The sequence below is a fragment of the Hippocampus guttulatus genome, chromosome 17 (genome assembly GCF_054856545.1).
Source record: "Hippocampus guttulatus isolate MCC_2025c chromosome 17, RoL_Hgut_1.0, whole genome shotgun sequence".
Lineage (NCBI taxonomy): Eukaryota > Metazoa > Chordata > Actinopteri > Syngnathiformes > Syngnathidae > Hippocampus > Hippocampus guttulatus.
Genome location: NC_141277.1, coordinates 11713426 through 11733179, shown reverse-complemented (window position 1 = coordinate 11733179; position 19754 = coordinate 11713426). Strand labels below are relative to the sequence as shown.

The following is a 19754-nucleotide window of genomic DNA, read 5'->3' as shown; positions in this document are numbered from 1 at the left end:
TCTTCCTTGTGCTACGTCATCAGTCAGCTCCGGGAGGATCTGCGAGCCCCGCGGCGGCTACCGCCTCAGCAGTAACCATAAAAACAAGTCGTAGTCCAGTCGAAGCTTCGATACGTTCTCGCTAACAAAAGCATCTGACGGCGAGGCGATACACTTGTGTTGTCACTTGTCTGAATGTATGAAGGAAAAGTCGCACGCATTTTCCACTGACGAGCTTTTTATACAACCCACACTGGTTGTTGCCTGGCTCAACGATGTCCGACGCTAGTTACACTGCTACAGACAACAACGGAGACTCTGGGCTCAATGGTGAGTTGTTTGCTCCATTTGAGGCTTTTTTCAGTAATTTCGCTAAATGCAGCAACAATTGGATTGTGGGGATGTTTATTACTTGATGTGAAATGCAATTTACATTTGTTTAAAATAGTTGTGCATGTTGGAATCTTTTTTTTGGACGTCGCGAAGCTACATGTAAAGGAGGCGGAGTGAAGAGCGCCATGTTCCGTTGTTTGACAGCGTCCGAACCAATGGCTGTTTCGATCCTTTGGACTGACAGGCATGTGAGCCAGTCAGTAAGTCACGCGGTGTTGTGGAGGTGGGATTGAGTTTTGTCAACAAGCCGTGATCGAAAACGCCAACAACTGGTAAAAATTTGGGGCAGGGGGTTCAGATCTTTCTCGTGACAAATGTAGCCATGTTTCTGCTCTCTGAATTATTGTTTTTTATTTGAAAAAATATTTTATCCGGCCCCATTAAAGCTATTTAGATTTATCAAATACAGCAAGCGTTTTCACTTTACGTCGTGGTTTACGTTAGCTAAGCAGACCAAGTTGAAATCAGCTTGTTATTCCTAAGTAAACATACAAGACATGTTTATTAAAACTCTCATCTGGAAACAAAGCAATAACATTGTGGTTTGTTTCTCATCACTATGGAGCGGCATGACGGGGCATGCTATTTACAGCTAGACTGACAAGGGCCAGTGGCAGACGTCAGAAAATGGGCATTGGGTTCAAATATTTCAACCGACCTTTGTGCTTGTAATGGACTGTATTTTATTGAGCTTAAAATAGCCAGATGTAATGGGCTTCTCTCATCCGCTTGGGATGTTGTCTTTTTGGTGCTCAAAACTCTTAATCATATTTGTGTCATAATATTGTAGAAGTTCCCTTAAGTCTTCCAGTTTTTACGGCCATGAGTTTGATACAGCGTTGAAAGTCACTTCAACCATGAAAGATGGAGACATACTGGACAGTCACTGTTCAAGACAAAGCTGGAAAGACATGCCCCACATATATCATCAGCAAGCTAGGGCAACAGTGTGTATATGCGTTAGCTCAGCCAGTAGGCTATTTTTGGACTTTCCTGGAGCACTCACACCAGGTCATAAGCATATTTGTCTGTAGCATATGCTCTTCCAGGCAAAGTCCTCCATCACATCTCTGCTGTGTCTGATCCCCAACATCGGTACATCACAAAGGTCACTTTGTGTCCATTCTCCTAATCAACTTGACAGCAGATAGCAGGTCTGAAGCCAGAATGTTCGCAAATGTTGGCACCATGGCAACGTGGTTTCAAATCACACACCACAGAGCAGAGACAATGCTCTGTCAACAGCAGCTTCGCTCATAGTGTACTATGTAATCCACAGGATGAGAGCGAATGCTCAGTTTGAGGGGGAGGGACGGCTGACATATTGGGTCACTGGGTGTAACTGAACTCGACTGCCTTTGCAACTGGCAAGGGGAGCTCACTGTTTATTTTACTGTTGTAAGATCATAGGACCTCTGTGGGAGGTATTCCTTGCCTATGGTGATAATTTTTTTTTTTATCTTGGTGATATAGGAAAAATCGTTTCATTTACCGCATTTATTGTTTTATATATAGATATAGATATATAGATGACGGCCAGCCTGTCCGTCATCTATATTTGTAATACAACTTAAGTGTGAAGTCACTCTCGCCTGCACATGCAAAACTCACATCAACAGAAAATTCATCGATCACATGGAAGGTCCACAAGAAGCTACAGGAAGGCATTTACTGCACTGTCATCACACAGCAGGAAATAGTGCTTTCCTCATCAACATTTGATTGACACATCCACTTGTTTGTCTTTGGGTGAAAGTGCTACTCAGATTCTTTTTTTGGATCCTGCCATCTTGTGAGGTCAAATTAGGAGAAGCAGAAGTGCAATCCCCTCCCGTAACGCTGGCCATGTTTACTTGTACTTCCATAATTCAATGTTAAGCAGTGCTTGACATAAGACACAACCATGTAAACAGCATTATGGGGTTACAGTAAATAGTTGTATTTGAGTAGGAGATAATGAATATGCTTATAGTACTTTAGCAACAAGTAGTACCTAAAAAAAAATGCCTACGACTCTTGAATGGCCACCATAATGGCCAACATTAAATTACAGTCCTGCAGCAGGACTATTTTTAGTCAAAAATGAGTCAGAGGTGTAATTCCTAAAAAGTAAATTAAATATTTCCAGCCAGTGTAACATTATTTTCTTTGCTTGAATAAATAATAACAATAATAATAACAATTAAAACTTTACTGAATTGATGATTAAGTTAAAATGTGTTGCCTCTGAGATTTAAATAAAACCGTATTCAATCAAATAGTTATTAAAGATTAAATGCCAGTGTATTGAATTTAAAAGTTAAACATAACTGAAGTCTCTACCTTGCAGTAATTCTTTTGCATGCCACTTGTGGTATTTGTACCACACCAAATGTAAAGCATGTTTTGATTTAATGACTGTTATTAATGCCGTGACATTTTCCCTGCCCATGTAAATCACACGAAAGTAAGGAGCGGGATTGAAAATACTCCAGAAACAAAGCAACCCGGTTTGCCATCATCTGGAACTGCAAACGTAATATGACGAGCATTTGCGTTATTGCCTTATTGAAAAATGTTCCGACATCTTTCTACGGGCAGATCTGAGGTCAGAACTGTTCTTTGGGTAACCTCCTCTAGGGCAGCCATTTCACAGAATTTCCTTGATGGGAAAACAAGCAGTCAATGGAATGTTGTTTATTTTTTAACAATGTTCTGAACGCCTGTTTATATGTCACCGTTGAATTGAGCAGATGCAATCAGTTAACAATCGCTCCCCCACACACACAGAATGTGATCCAGATAGTTAACATAGAGTAAGTTATAAAATACAGTTGTAGGTTATAGTAATGGCATCAATGGTTGCACCAAAACATGAAATAATATACACAGGTAGATAGTGTGTGCTTCAAAGGCCTGGTCATCATATGAGTGTTTCTCCCCAAAGGGTCCTGGGTGGAATTGGAGATGAACAGAGGCGCTGCAGGCTCAAGCCAGTCGTCTTCCGCAGTTAGCCCTGTTTCAGGCCTGTTGCCCCTTCCTCAGGTGGAGGAAGAGGAGGCCATGGTGGGGGCACTGGAGCACGTCCCATCCTCGTCCTCCATCCACAACGGTGACATGGAGAAGATCTTACTGGATGCCCAGCACGAATCCAGCCGTAGTAATTCCTCCTGTGACAGGTGGGCTAGCCTTTCACCTTCAGTACAAATGACGTTTCACCTGTTCAACAAAGTATGTTTTTGATTGAGCTTTAGTTTGTCCGGTTGAAATCACCACGTTAGTCCCTTCTCTCCCTAATAGGGAACACACAGGAGGTGAAAGCTCAAGAACTGTCTTTGGCAAAGTTCACGGAAAGCCCCGAGCTTCCGGGTTCATAGCATTCCGGGATTTCACCGTAGTGGTTGGCTCTTGTCCAAAGTTATTTTTGACTTTTACCCTTTTTAAACCTGAATAGAGTCCGAGGCAATCGGGTAAGCCAAGCCTGTGATTATTTAACTCGAGCGTAGCTACTGGAAGATCATATCTTGTATGTGACCCCTGCGTGCACTCCCTTATCCATCGCTAAGGTTTGACTTAAAATAATGAAGTCATTTTATTTGATCGGAATACACAGAATAAGAAAAGAGCCACAAACCAAATTGCCTTTAGGAACGCGACATGAATGCATCATTGTTCTTGCGGCGAGTAGACTGGGAAGAAGTCAAATAATTGTTCGAGCAGCATTGCACATACACGGTACATCCCAGATGTGTTGTTGTCCTCACTGCCTTAGGAATAAAATTGCTGAGGAACCTGAAAGGTCGCTCTCTCGTTGCCACGGTTACCCCTGGTTGGCTAGGTTGTCCACTGTTTGCACTATGTGATGTCTGTCACATGCCAGACCACTTGCCTGCCCTGGGTGGCTGTCAGATTTATCACAAACACATTTTTCCATTAGCAATGCTGCAAAGATTTCTTGCTTTATTAGAATTTAGAAAAGAAATTAAAAGTACTGGGATGTGTCATTGCTAACTTGTCAGTCAATAGGGCTAGTTCAGGGGTCGGCAACCCAAATTGTTGAAAGAGCCATATTGGACCAAAAAAACAAAAAACAAACATGTCTGGAGCCGCAAAAAATTAAAAGCCTGATGTAAGACTTATAATGAAGGCAACACATGCTATATGTATCAATATTCGCTATATTATCCTGCTATCAGGATAATATAGACTAAGTTAGCTACAAATGCTTCATGATTAAATGTTGTTTTTTTCCCTGTAGCCCATCTGGAGAGCAGGGGTACCCAACCTTTTTTGACCAAAGATCTACTTTTCGATCAACCAACCTCTCGCGATCGACCCGTTACTGCACACGTGCGCATACACACGCACGTACACATGCATGCCATCATGAGCAACAGCCATAACGGCCGCTAAGATAAACGAATGATGGGACGCACTTTTGCAGCGTGTTAACTATCGTAGCTCACGTGTACCGTTTAAAAATACTTCTCTCGGCCCTCCAGATTCCCATTCTTTGCCAGTACCCTCGGTGAATTGGACATGACACACTGTTTTTTAATACAAAAGCCACCTGACTGACATCCCGCTATGCTAAGAGAAACGTGTGTCGTAGGCTATGACGCAAATCCTTGTTGACAGAAATATTGAAATGTAATATTTATTCTACACATTTTTACAGCATTGGAAAATGTTAAGAATGTTTGTATCATGTTTGTCCTTTTACAGAAACCATGTTAAAACATAGAATATATATCCCTCCTCCATCTTTTTCCATTTTCAAACATTTTTGAAAAAGCTCCAAGGAGCCACTAGGGCGGCGTTAAGAGCCGCATGTGGCTCTTGAGCCGCGGGTTGCCGACCCCCGGGCTATGAATGAAACAATGAAACAAGGGTATTTCTCCCCACCTTAATATTAAGTTTTCTAATCCTTTAATTCAGTCTTTTGTTAGTGCTTTTTAATGTTGTCCTCGCTGCCCATCTTCAAAACCCGCCTCAAAACTCACTTGTATTCTATGGCATTCGACTCAGCATGACTTAGATTTGTTCTTGGTTTTGCTGTTCGGTGCTTTCTACCGTCTTTATTACCGATTTGTTTTACTGTTTGTTGTTTATGTTAAATTGCTCCATGTACAGCACTTTGTATGCAGCGATGGCTGTTTGAAAGTGCTCTATAAATACAGTTGAGTTGAGTTCTGCATTTAAAACTGCCATATAGAATAGATTTCTAATTTTTAAGCATCTACATAAGCCAACTAAATATTTTCCATGTTTAGACTGTGGAATTTCTCATCATACACGATTTTGTGGCCGACCCGTAGGGATCATACTCTGAATGAAGTTTGTTCATTTGTTGTTCTGCCCCCTCAGTCCTCCACGGCCCCAAACTCCGCAAGATGAAGGGCAGATCATCTTCGATGTGGACGTGACCGGCAGACGAGACAGTCAAGTGAGAACTGAAGTGGGGCCTCGGGGGGGATTGAGGTTGTCATGGCAACCCCTCCGCCAGAACTTCAGACTGTGGTCTTCACGAGAACTGTAACTATAGTTACGGTTCATATAGTCATGTTTTTGAAAACTTCAAAAACATGACATGAAAAGAAAGTATTGCCCTTTTTTACAAGGGTTTGCAAACGCAGCAAGCTGATAGCTTCAGTGTTCCCCCCCCCCCCGTAATCACCAGCATATTATGATTGCGGGGTTTCTCGGTGATAACCTAACATTTGTGTTTTCAGACCGAAGAGGATGTCTTGGACAAGGAGAGGGACATGGACATCCTCATGAAGGACGCAGATTGGGTTGCTGACTGGTCTAGTCGACCGGAAAACATTCCTCCTAAGTAAGTCTTAACTGTGTAAACATTTCCCCAGCCATACACACACACACACACACACACACACACACACACACACACACACACACACACACACGGCTTCTTGTTTTTCTGAGAAAGTGGCAATAAAGTTGGTGTGACAGCACGATACTAAAATAAACCTGTTGCTTGACATTTTTATATATGAGACTGTGACTCCCAGATTTCAACTCAGAACAGTGATGCCTTTACATATGACTTGAATTGATTCTGTGACCCTGCTCTTAACTCAAAGTACTTGCACCACAAATCATCTGTCCTCATTGAAATGAGTGGAAATGCCTTTCATCCCGTGCAGCTCCACACCTTCTGGTGTATGCCTTGGGCACAAGGAGGCAGTATATAGACATAGAGGACAAAGAATTGTCATTTCAAAAAGTGCTGTCAAGCGATTAAAAAACGTGAGATTAATTAATTATGATCTGTAATTAATTCATCTAATTAATCTATATTTTAATCTCATCTAAAAAGTGCTGAGAAAACCCCCATTTTCATTTTTAATTCATTCCATTATTGAGGCAGATCAAAAGACAAAAAAGTGGCATTATAAAGTCTTAACTGTTTGTAAACAGACATGAACAGATGCAGTCCCAGCCATTCACTTGATGCTGGAGTTGAGACTAGTCCCAAGTCCTACCTGCAACCTTTAGTTTCGACCACCAGGGTGAATATCACCGTTTTGTTTGTTTTTGTAAATCTCCAAATAATTACAAAATAAAAATAGAACATCAGGTTCATAAAAAGTGCATAGGTTAACACAGGGGTGGGCAAACTACGCGGGCCAGATCCGACCCGTTGGGCTTTTTAATCCGGCCCACCGAAGATTGGTTCAGAATACAGTACAAGGTTTGATGTGAATTCTGCAATTTTGGTTCATTTCTACTTGCAATAACGGGCGTTCAACACCAGGTGGCGCTGTGACTTTATTTTGCAGTGCCCGTACCCCAAAAGAATGAGAGGGGGGGGGGGGGGGAGAGAAAGAGCGCACTCGAGAGAGCGAGCCATTTCCAATTCAGTAATCGCTCTACTTCTACTGGTTAGATCGCAAGCCATCTGCAGCAATGTCAAAGAAAAGAAAAGTCGACAGTGAGTGCCGGGTGTTTAAGATGGAATGGACGCCTAAATACTTTTTTACCGAAGTCCAATCCAAGGCTGTATGTCTTATATGCCAAGAAACTGTTGCGGTTTTAAAAGAATACTACATCAGCCGTCACTTTTCCACGAAGCATGCTAATTACGCCAGCAACCTTTCAACACAAGAACGTACAGCTACTGCTGACAGGTTGCTAGCAAGTTTGCAGGCTCAACAAAACACCTTTACTCGATCAACTTCCATCCAAGAAGCAAGCACGATGACAAGTTTTTTACTGGCATTCAAACTAGCAAGAGCCAGCAAGCCTTTCTCCGAAGGGGAGTTTCTTAAAGAGTGCATTTTAGAGACAGCAAGTATTTTATGTCCTGAGAGCAAGAACTAATTTGAAAAAATTAGCTTATCACTCAGGTCAGTGACTCGCCGGATTGAAGTAATTGACGAACACTTAACGAGCAAGCTAAACAAAAAAGCGGAGAGATTTTCATTATATTCTTTGGCACTGGACGAAAGCAACGATGTTAAGGACACCGCTGAGATCTTAATTTTTATCAGAGGGATTAATGAGAATTTCGAGATTACGGAGGAGTTTTTGGATATGGAATCCCTGAAAGGAAAAACACGAGGAGAGGATTTATTTAACAGCGTGTCAGCGGTCATACAGAGGCACAAGTTACCTTGGAGAACGCTCACCAACGTTACCACAGACGGATCACCGAAGCTGACAGGAAAAAAATATCGGGATGCTGAAGAGAATTCAGGACAGGGTGAAAGAGGACAACCCTGAGCAGGAGGTCATTTTCATACACTGCATAATTCACCAGGAAGCACTGTGTAAATCCGTGCTGCAGCTTGACCACGTAGTGAAGCCAGTTGTGAAACTTGTCAATTTTATTCGAGCGAGGGGACTTCACCATCGTCAATTTATCCATTTCCTTGAAGAAGCTGACGCTGATCGCACGGACTTATTGTATCATTCTAATGCCCGCTGGTCAGGGATGGCAATTTTCCGCAGATACGCGGAAATCCGCCGTTTTATTTCTTAAATTGATCATTTTTGTGAATCGTCTACATCCGTTGAGAAAATTTTAGGGGGGGTCAGGTACCTTATCGTCGAGTTTTCACGAGCTCTCCCGATCAGTCTTTCCATCTTCCGATTGTAAACAGCCCTGCGATTGGACGTGTATGATGTCTTACTTGTTGTGATTGGTCGCCCCGTCCAGGCCACGCCCCTTTCCGCTTTTTTTCATCATTGGCCATTGCCATCCCTGGCTGGTTAAGTTTGGGGAAAGTATGTCAACGTGTGTGGGAGCTCAAACGGGAGATTATTTCATTTTTAGAGCAATTTCAGAACAGTGACAAGTTTCCTGAGCTGAATGACACAGATTGGCTTTGTGATTTTGCTTTTACTGTGGACATATGAACGAACTGAATATGAAGCTCCAAGGGAAAAAACAGTTTGTGCATGAAACGCAAGCAAACGTCAAAGCCTTCAAAAGCAAGCTGATTTTATTTTCGAAGCAAATGTCAGCCAAGTCATTTGCTCATTTCCCCACACTGGCTACGTTAAAGGAGGCCCCACAACATGTGAAAAAATATAGAAAATCACTGGATGACCTGCATGAGGAATTCTGCCGTCGCTTTTGTGATTTTGAAAAAATTGACAGGGCACTTCAGCTGGTGTCATGTCCCTTCTCACAAGACCCGGAAACAGTGCCACAGGAGTTGCAGTTGGAACTGATAGATCTCCAATGTGACATGATGTTAAAGGACAAGTTCCACTCCCTGAAACTGGATGAGTTTTATGCTTCGTTAAGTGCAGCCAAATTTCCAAACATCCAGAAGATGGCACGGACAATGATGGTGTTGTTTGGCTCGACATATGTGTGTGAACAGACTTTCAATGTGATGAACACCAACAAAGCACCCCACAGATCCCAGATGAGTGATGAACACCTCATATCTGTTCTGAGAATTGCGACAACACGATTACAACCAGACTTTGATGCACTGGCTAAAATGGGTGAGCAACAACACTGCTCCCATTAAAAAGTATGTTAATACTTTAATGCTTTTGTTCTGTTTATGTTTAATATGTTCTGATGTGTTAATAAATCTATCTTGTGCTGACCCGGCCCGTCTATCAAATTTTAAAAGTCAATGTGGCCCCTGAGCCAAAAAGTTTGCCCACCCCTGGGTTAACATATCAAAAACAGTAAGAACATTTTTCTGAGCGATACAAATACTCAACACTGAACTTGCTTCGGATAATAAAAAATAAATAAGAGACCCTTAAATCATAGTGCTGTAAGTTAGCATTTCAGAAATAACACTGTTCATCATGAGAACAAATAGTGCCGAAATAAACATCAACCACTTCTGGTAGGCTACTGAGGACACAGCAACTATGCTGACTTGATGCCTCGTACGCGGGGTGTTCTCCTTGAGTTTAGTTTGGCGAAGAGCTTTGCTTTAGCTCGCTGTATTAATAACGCTTTCGGTGCTAATGTTAGCTGTGGATGCACTCATGACTGGGTGCTTTGCATTAATGTGAGAGGCTAAACTTGAGCTGCTTCGGTGGTCAGCAAACTCTACAAATTAGGCACAGCACTCTACTTTTATCAATAGTGTCGTCACTTTTTGAAAAGTTAATTTTCCATCCATTGTGCCGAGAACTCTCATATGCTCCTCCATTTTCACCTCTCCTTTCCTCACCACTCCTCACTTAGCCCGCCCAACTCCAATGGGAGCCAATCAGCTTATACTAAACAAGCCCAAACATAATGACAGCTAATCAATGTCCGCTTCAGGCTGTGACTGACAGTTGTTTCCCCACCCTCAACTACTCGAACTCAGGAAGCCAACACATGAAAAGGGATATTATAAAAAGGCAACCTACAGAAACAATAAAGTTAGACATTAAAATTTAGATTAACGCGATTAAAAAATGTAAGGCACTAAATATGACTGTAATTAATTGTTCGCAATTAACGTGATAAATTGACACCTGTAATTTCAAAACAAATGCCCTGAGTCAGCCATGTGCTGTGTTGTAACTTTTTTTTTTTTCCCCCTCCCTCCAGGGAGTTTCATTTTTGTCACCCTCGCCGCTCTGTGACGCTCAGCATGAGGAAGACTGGTGCCATGAAAAAAGGAGGCTTCTTCTCTGCCGAGTTCCTCAAAGTCTTCATTCCTTCCCTGCTGATTTCACACATCCTCGCCCTTGGACTTGGGTAAGAAACACCAACTCATGACTGGTGCACTATGAAAGATGATGCCTGTTGATTCATTAATTCTTGTATTCTTGTGTTGAGTGTGGAAAAAGCTCTGATCCATTTTGTTTGTGAAGTGATTTATATTTAGCTGTCTTTTAATGGTACATTTTCAAATTATTGCACGTTACAAATTATTGCACTCCCTAATTCAAGTTCTCACCTGATAGTCATTAAAACTCTGGCAATTAATAGGCCTACTCACATTGAAGTATAGGGCAGTATAAGACTTGGTTCAAGCACATCCAAGCAATGTCTGCCATCTAGTGGTGAATGATGATATTACAACTTAAAATCCTGCAGTGGACCCCCGCTATTCACAGGGAATTAGGAACGGGGCCAATCTGCAAATACTGAAAATTCGTGTATAATTGTCCGCCATTGAAATTTCTTTTTTTCGTGGGGGGTGGGGGGGGGGGGGCGAGGACGACGACAAAATCTTCTTCAGAAACGCTGATAAGTTCCAACATGTATTTTCCACAAAAAATGGGCTGACTCACCACTGATATTCTACCACAAAGTGCATCTGTTGGTGCCATCCTGTGAATATGCGGGAGTCAATTTTTGTAGAGGTATATAACCCCCCCCCCCCCATAAATGTTTTTTTGTTTTGTTTTGGGGGGGTTTATTAATGAAGGGGCCAAACATCATGGATGCCACTTGATGGTCTTTTTTTTTTCACTCCTTGGGTATGTTTTCCAAAGTCCCGATAATTTCCAGAAGGGGGTGCTGTTCAGTCACGTTTCAGCTCTCTTGCTTAGATTCCATAATTGTAATCATCGTTTCATTCCTCGGCTGTATTTTGACATGTGACCTGCATCTGGCCATCTGCTCAACAGAGTGTACATTGGGAAGAGATTGACCACGCCCCCCACCAGCTCTTTCTGAAGCTGAACCTGAAGAAAAGTGCCTGAGAAGTAGTCTGGAGCCAGAAAAAGTGTTGATGTCATGTGAAGCGTTTCTTCTTCTTCTCCCCTTCTTGCCAACATCACACTCCCTCCCCCTTTCCTCACTGAGATATGACATGTTCTCAGGAGAAATGCATTGGTGTCCTCAGCCCTGCCCTGCCCTGCCCTGCCCTCTCTTTTTCTTGACTGCCTTTCCTGACACAAGATGACCCCCCCCCCCCCGCCCCCACCTTACCTTAGATCTCATTTGTAAAAGCTTTTCAGGGGGCCGGAATGCTATATTCATTGGCTTGTTTCAGATGTCAAAATGGGTGGCATTCTTTCAGAAAAGGCAGCAAATGGAAAACTGGGTATGAGCAAGTGTATGCAAGCTACATGTGTGCTGACAGTATTTCAAGGTTGGTGTCTTGGGCAAGTGTTGCGGGGTCCAATAAGGTTCAGACCGCATGTCAATGTTCTTTAAGTTGAACATATCCTAAAAGCTAACGGGGCCCTGAATGGGACACAGCGATACGATGTTGTTTTAGTCTTTAGTGTCCATTTTAAGTTACTTGAAAAGATTTGCTCTCAAAATCGATAGTGAGAAATGTAGATCAGAGTTAAGTTTTGACCATTTAGTTTTGGTGTTTCTTGGAAAATCTAACTTGATAGTTTTCTTTTATTCATAGAAGCTTTTTTAAGGACCTATGGTATTTTATTTCTTGTTTCAAAAAACAAATGGGGAGTTGGGGGGATAGCGCCGAAGCCTCCTTAATTAAGTTGGGGTACTTCCTCAGTTTTTGAGCCATGTGTCTAATCCACACGGCAGCAACTATGAATTAGTTCACCCAAGGTCCTACTTGGCATGTGATTGGAGACACGTGACTGAAAGTGTTCAACAACAGCACAAAACTTGATCTGCTATCGAAGCTTGTGTGGGAGTAGATTTCGGTCTTGCCCAGGACTGAACTTTGACCCATCATCTAAATGCAATGTTGACAAGATGTTTGCATACAAAGAGCTCTTGGATGACTTTCTTTGAAGGCATAGACGAGGAGTAAAAGTAGTCCCCTGTTATTTCTTTCGTACTTTTCCCAACAATGTCCCACAAGGTTGATTGTGATCACCCCCATGAAAAAAAACCCGATCTAGTTTGCAGAGTGGTGATTTTGATTGAGCTATCACCGTATTTTAAATTGTTGTTGTTGTTTTTTTTTTAAATGAATATAATTGTGAATGAATGCACAGCGCATGAGTCGCCCTGGACATGTTCCAAACTAAAAGCCTTTGCATTGACTTGCCCTGATGTGAGAAGGAAACCAGAGAGCACTCTCACACCGAGATGGCCTGACCGTAATTATTGTAATACATTTGCTTTCTTTTTTTTGTTGTTTTTTTTCCGCCCTTCGATTCCATTCAACAAATGATAAACATTTGGTCATTAAAGATAACCTGAATGAATATTCCACGTTTGGGGTTGCATGATTTATTTAATGGTCAGAAACCAAAGATTGAAAAGTTTTTCTTCAGATCTCTCGAAGCCCTTTGCAATGCATAACTGTCATTAAAAAGTGATTAGATCGGTGGTAGTCAGCACTTTAATCCCTAAATACGATGTGTCATCTGCTGTTTGAATCTTGCGTCCTCTCCTCTTCGGGTATTTCCAGACCTGTGACATCCCAGAAGACAAACAATTTAGTGGCTACTGCGGCATGCATTTTGTGCTCTTCGTATTCAATTGCTTGCCACATGCCTTAGCACTGAAACAGTGGTTCCTTCATTGCGTGGCGGTTGGTAGCACTAATGGTGAAGGGAGTGGCAATCGTCCCTTCAGCTTTCCAAAGGATCAAGAAATATGTGACAAGTGGATTGCAAGGTCAATCGGCAAGGAGTCAAGCAAGGACTCCCAAGCGGTATGCAATTGATCATTTTGAACTGGGTTGCTTCAGTAGACATTTAGCAGAGAGCATTGTCAAGAAGTTTTCGTTCCACAAATGTGACTTCAACCCCCAGCAGTAACGGGAAGAACCCCGGGAGTCGTGGTATATTCGGGAACCAGCGCAGGTAAAAGGTGAGGAGTTATTTGCATGCACCTACGACACCTAAGAATTGTGATGAAGGAATTGAGCTGTTGGCTGCCCGACACGGCAAGCCTTTGTGGACGGTGCGTTATAGACACCTCACTCATTGTTTCGTACGGTCGTTGTTTTTTACTGTCCAAATAACGCATATTTACAACTTGATGATAAATGCCGCTCATAGATTGTCCCCGCGTTGTCACATTTCATGTAAGGCCAACGCATTATTGAATCCAACAAGCACATCATGGCCCACTGTCCCTGTCTCTAAAGCTGTTGTCCTACTGAGGTGAGGTTACAAGAAGAAAGAGATGTCTCTCGCTCTCTCTGCCCTCCTCAGGGTGTTACCCACCTACTGCCCGAAGACGGCTGGGATAGGCTCCAGCACCCCCCGCGACCCGAGTGAGGATCAAGCGGTTCGGTAAATGGATGGATGGATATATATATATATATATATATATATATATATATATATATATATATATATATATCCACACACACACGCTTGATCCTCACTCGGGTCGCGGGGGGTGCTGGAGCCTATCCCAGCCGTCTTCGGGCAGTAGGCGGGGGACACCCTGAATCAGTTGCTAGCCAATCGCAGGGCACACAAGCATTCACGCCCACACTCACACCTTGGGACAATTTAGAGCGTCCAATCAGCCTGCCACGCATGTTTTTGGAATGTGGGAGGAAACCGGAGCACCCGGAGAAAACCCACGCAGGCCCGGGGAGAACATGCAAACTCTACACAGGGAGGCCGGAGCTGGAATTGAACCCGGTACCTCTGCACTGTGAAGCCGACGTGCTAACCACTGGACTATCGGGCCGCCCTACTGTGTGTGTGTGTGTGTGTATATATATATATATATATATATATATATATATATGGGAGAGAGAGCTCAAAGGTTCTTATTAACCTTGTTAGAGGTACCGAACCCAATCAATTCATATGCACATTCACCGAACCCTTCATTACTGATAAATAAAAATGTGTTCCTACAGTTTTGCCGGGGCGAGACTAGAGTTGCTCAACTTGGCATGGCAAATCATGCAGATAGGATATTGAGCCCCATGCGTGATGCATGTGAATCCATGTGATATATATTCGTTTGACCACTTTGTTTTTTTTTTTCTTTTTTGCTCGACATAGTTAACATGTATTAATTAAAACATTTTTAAATCGCACGACGTACTATCACGGCAGTCACACGTTGACTACTGAGCGAACTAAATTTCCCGCAGCACTGACTGTACAAGCAATAGAATATTATTATCATTTACAGCCAGTGATGGCCAAGCGGGCATGTCATAACTAAATGACATGTTGAGTCGGGTGTGTCTTAACCTCCATGGCAGAGGCTCTCTCGAACCCCTGAGACCGATATATATTTCCAAGATGGCACCCGAGTAGGCAGCCGTCGGCAAGTGCACTTCAAGAGACTTGCATTTTTTGTTGTTTTTGTGTCCTGTTTGTCACATGGTGTTGTTGATGCGTCGTGTGGACCTCACGTGGATTGTTTTCAGCATTTTTTTGGCTATGACATTCGTCAAAAGAGAAGAATCTGAGCTTGGTGGCTTTGCCTTCTCGGCAGCACATGTGTACTAGCACAGATTTTGATTGGGAGGAATGTCGGCACCATTTGACTGTCGGTGCTGGACAGCTTGTGTTTTTGCACCTGTAATGGGCAGCATTTTTCACAGCCCGTTTTGTTCAGCGGAAATGTCGGTGCTGTTGGACAGTCTGCGGCTGGATGGATGACTTGTGGAGCCGACGATGAGAAGAAAGGCGCGTCAGCGCAGAGTGCAGATGCGTATGTGGAACTGGGAGTCGCGGCTTGGAATTGAAGCGGATTTATATGAGACAGGAGATGTGAGCCAATCTCTTTTTCGTCAATGGAAGCTACAGCTTCTTGTTTGCTTTCAAACTTAGGTTGTAGCAGACGTGTGCACATTTTTAGGATGACGTCTCTGATCCACTGGTGAAAGGACACTTTGAGTCTCTCCTCTTTCATCTATAATTGCTTCAAACAACAAAGTTTATGCAGAAAAAGTGGTTAAGATTGCACGACTGTCTCTGTCTTATATCTTGTATTATTTTGTCATTTTAGTTAACTGTTCCGTTGATGGCGGCGCGGGCACCCGCAGCGGCTCCTCTCTCTCCTATGGTTGTGAGGAAAGAAATTTCATCTGTGCTGTTTGTTGCGCATAGAGCACATTTGACAATAAAGTTGACTTGAACTTGATATATACATACTGTACATGTGTGTATGTGTGAAAGTCCTCTTCCTCGAAAACCAAAACATCACTCACCATTAAGTGTACTGTGTTGTGTAATGGAAATTATACCGTGTCTTAGTGGTGTGGCATGCTCGTCTGCTACTAAAACGTCGCTTCTGCTAAAACTAGCGGTGGCAATAATAGTAACTAAACCCACGATGCCTTAAAACTTCCAGTAGGTTTGGAAGCACTCAATGAGTAGTGAAAACCTATTTTTAATCGAACTCTAGTTGACAACTTGCAGGAAGTCGCGTGTATGCATTACAAAACATATTACCAATCAGAATATGAATTTTAACAGACTGAAAAATCGATGGAATCTGATGTTAAAACAAGTGTCAGCAGAGAGTGAATATTTGGAACATTGATTGCGCTGCTTGTTAAGGGCCACTTTAAAACTTATAGTGAGATCTTGTGTTTGCGCACTCCTCTTGTGTTCAGCAAAGTGTGTCACCCTTTGGCAGCTGTCAGAGTCCACAACTGTTGCTTTGGACCCCGTTCAAATCCACAGCTTTGTGCAGGCCTGCTTCGGCATAAACTGAGACCTACTGTATGTCCAATGTTTCATAACTTGTTCAGAATTATGAGCTCTATGGTCAAATCAGAGGCATGGTTTGACCAATTTGAGAGGGTGGGGGGACTGGCTGTGCAGGGACTGTTTTGACCTCCCAACCAGCCCATAAATGACCTTGTTTAACGTCAGCCTTGCATTGAACATGCCCTCTGTTAGTTGTGTGACTCCACATTTACTCTCTCTCTCTCTCACATTGCTCACATTTTCAGCTTCTCAACAGACGCCTTGACTGCTCAGTTACCCCCCAAGCCCTCCCTTGAAGAATATGCCTTTCTCATTTACTCTCATTAGCACTGTTCTCCCTCCAGTGGTGAGTATTCTGCAATGCTGCTATGTTACTCCTCACAAGAGGTCATTATAGTTAACAAAAATTAACTTATACCACACCTTAAGTTTATAAAAAGTGAAAAAGTGCTTTACAGTTCAATCTTTTTCCCAAAATATATACTTCAGATGAAAAATACGCAATGCTATATGGGGAACTGAATGATAAATTCCGTCATGCCGGATTGTCTCAGTTATTTTGGCTTATTGTCATACATGGTCGCTTTGAATAAAGTTGAATATAATACACGCATTGCAGTAGCTATGAGTCGACCCAGTCCTAATGCATATAGCAATGTTGCAGAGCTGTTTCAATGAGCTAATCCCGTGCCTGATTGATTTATAGGTATCACGCACATTCTGTCTCCTCCTCCATTGTCAGCACACTTGTTCTTGACCAATCCCAACACAGCAATACCCATAGCTCCGCCCACTGCAGCTGATGGTGTCACCATTGGTTACCGTGGGTGGTGGCCAGTCATGTCCCTTGCTTTGGTGAGGAGAATCTTTTATTTATTTCTTCGGTCCCGAGGAAAACCCCTTGCGATGCAGCATCTCATCTTCACCGCGCCGCACCACAATTACAAAACATATTCAAACACAATACGGATTCATTACAAAATCTAATGAGAATGTCTTTTTCACTCACATCCCTCTCCCCCTCTACCGGCAGCATGAAAATCTCCGCTTCCTCTCCTCTTCAGTTCTAGTTTACATGCTGTACCAATAGTAGAATGGGTATGTGTCAGACACTGTCATAAAATGCTGAGACTGTTTATCAACGCGCCGGATTCAGAATGCAAATTTGAGGTCAATGTTCGTCATGCACTCACCAGTAGAAAAAATGGATTCATTGTGATTTGTTTTGGAAAATTGCACGCTTTATTTGAATCACTTGACAGCACTATATAAACACAGACTATATATCCTGGCAACCTATTCTAGTAATTTGGTTCAGTAGAATGACAGCAAATGGAATCACTCAAATGTTCTAAAATCTTCAATGAATCAACTCTATTGATAGAGCACTTGCGATGTGAAACGTCTATGGCTCAAACCAGTGATATAGTGGCCTGACGTTACTATTAGGTACATCTGCACATTTTGCCACAATTTATCACTTGAATCTGGCACTTTAATACTGACTGTTCCCTTCAGAATCTGCAAAAGAGGGCAATCGACATGTTCCATGTGGCTAACTCCAGACCACAAAATAATGTGGAAAACAAACACGTGGCAGAGGTCAGTCAAAGGCAGCCATTATTAATGCGGCCCATACTAAAGCAGACACAAAAACAGTGTGTCCTCGAAAGGCATTGATTGCCATTAGCTGACTGTTTGGTTATAATGTTTTGTATGTTTGGATTCCTTCTCCGCCCCTTCAACAAAACAGCACACTTGTTTTTTCAGTGTGATGAACTGCAGTGTAAACGTAGAACAACAGGTCCCATATAAAAAATAAATGAAATTTTAAAAAGCACCTACAGGATCGGCTGCTCTTACTACTTGTTGTATGTCTGCTCATGTATGCCAGGACCAAGCCCTTCCTACCCCTCCGCCCTGTCCAACTGTTTATCAGCCATGCTGCCAATTTTCCTCACTAATTATTCTACGCACCCCTGCGTCTCTGCTCTCAGCCTCCTTCTATGTGCTTCACGCAGTTCTGTGTTTGTGTTCAAAGCATTGCCGTGTCCATTATTATCATATTTCCCAACCCACTGCAAGACCTTCACACTTTCTCTTCTTGTTCTGATCACCACCCACCCACGTGCACACACATGCACATGGGTGCCCTCCCAGCCCTTTGGAGAGATAGTAGAGTGGCAACTGAACCATTCGATGCCTGTCACGTTGTTATGGAAACCGTGTTGACGTGCTGAAATGTATTCCACAGTCACTTCTGCAGTCCATGTTTTGTCTGTTTTTAATGCGAGTCAGGATTTGTTTGGGTGAAGCTGCAGCCAAGGTTACACTGGGACCAGGACAGGATTTTTTTTGCCAAACCATACGGCATTCAATATGAAGGAATTAAACATACTCACCCACACGCAATGCACTTTGGCAAATTTTTGACAACTTTGATCAGAAAAGGGGTAAAAACATTGTAAATCTGGCCCGGTCATTGGCATGTGCACTTTAGAACTTTGCACAAATTTATCGTATCTGTGTTAAGAAGGAAACAGAAACCACCACATCAAAGAGCAGGTGGCACCTCTATATGGAAGGTTTTACATTCCAAAAGGTAGAAATATATTTCAGACAAGACTGCAATGCAGTGGTTCTCAAAAAACTGGGCTTCCCTGAACCCTAGATGTCCGCGAGCCCTGGCCTGAGGTACTCAGAGAAAACTGCTAAAAATGCATATCTACGTTTGGGACTTAAAAATATACTGTATATTCCTCCCTAACTGATAAAAATAAATAAACATAAATAAACATAAACCTGAACCCCCGCATGAATTTAAGGTATGAAAGATCCTCTTTTTTTTCAGGAGCAATGGGAGTATGAGAACATAGTCCTATTTTTAAATTACAGCATTTTTTTACAGGAATAAATGGTTTCATATAATGAGACTAACCTGTCTTCCCTTGGTAAATGTCTTCAATGCATAATGTTACGACTTTAACATTGCAAAATACAACCTATTTCTTATAAAGCTCACACGTTGTACCTCGACAAAATGTTTTTCTTTTTTCCCCCACATGGTACACGTAAACTTGTAGTTATGTACCTGGACTGAAAACGTTTGAGAACACCTGCTACAAAGAACGAACAAGGAGTAGATAGATAGATAGATAGAAAGATCTATAAAAAAGAAGTGCTGAAAGGACAGCGTCCTTCTTTTGTTGGACTGGGTGTGACTTCAGGAAACTCGTCTACAAGGTTTGATATTGGCCTCTAACTTTGACCGGAAACGCCCTTCATACACGTGCTACGTCCTTACATGACAATGCTTTTATTTGTTCGAGTATTCAGTTCTGACATATGCATCTCTTTGTCAGTGTTACTTTGTTTCCAAGTAAGAAGGA

The 19754-nt window shown here is 42.5% G+C and overlaps 1 protein-coding gene across 1 annotated transcript; it reads left to right on the top strand.

Annotated features, from left to right (window-relative positions):
* Positions 1 to 15: 15 nt before the first annotated feature.
* bnip3lb (BCL2 interacting protein 3 like b) lies at positions 16 to 12930 on the top strand. The gene is made up of 6 exons (XM_086134725.1): positions 16 to 309; positions 3299 to 3530; positions 5719 to 5797; positions 6084 to 6187; positions 10394 to 10543; positions 11422 to 12930. The coding sequence occupies exons 1-6, from the start codon at positions 255 to 257 to the stop codon at positions 11468 to 11470; spliced, it is 669 nt and encodes a 222-aa protein (XP_085990851.1). The 5' UTR covers positions 16 to 254; the 3' UTR covers positions 11471 to 12930.
* Positions 12931 to 19754: the final 6824 nt, after the last annotated feature.

Bases quoted from the DNA above. Each gene is read 5' to 3' on its own strand.
- bnip3lb (XM_086134725.1), top strand. From the start codon at position 255: ATGTCCGACGCTAGTTACACTGCTACAGACAACAACGGAGACTCTGGG. The intron at 6,188-10,393 runs GTAAGTCTTAAC...CCCTCCCTCCAG, and splicing joins CCGGAAAACATTCCTCCTAA to GGAGTTTCATTTTTGTCACC. The intron at 10,544-11,421 runs GTAAGAAACACC...TCTGCTCAACAG, and splicing joins ATCCTCGCCCTTGGACTTGG to AGTGTACATTGGGAAGAGAT.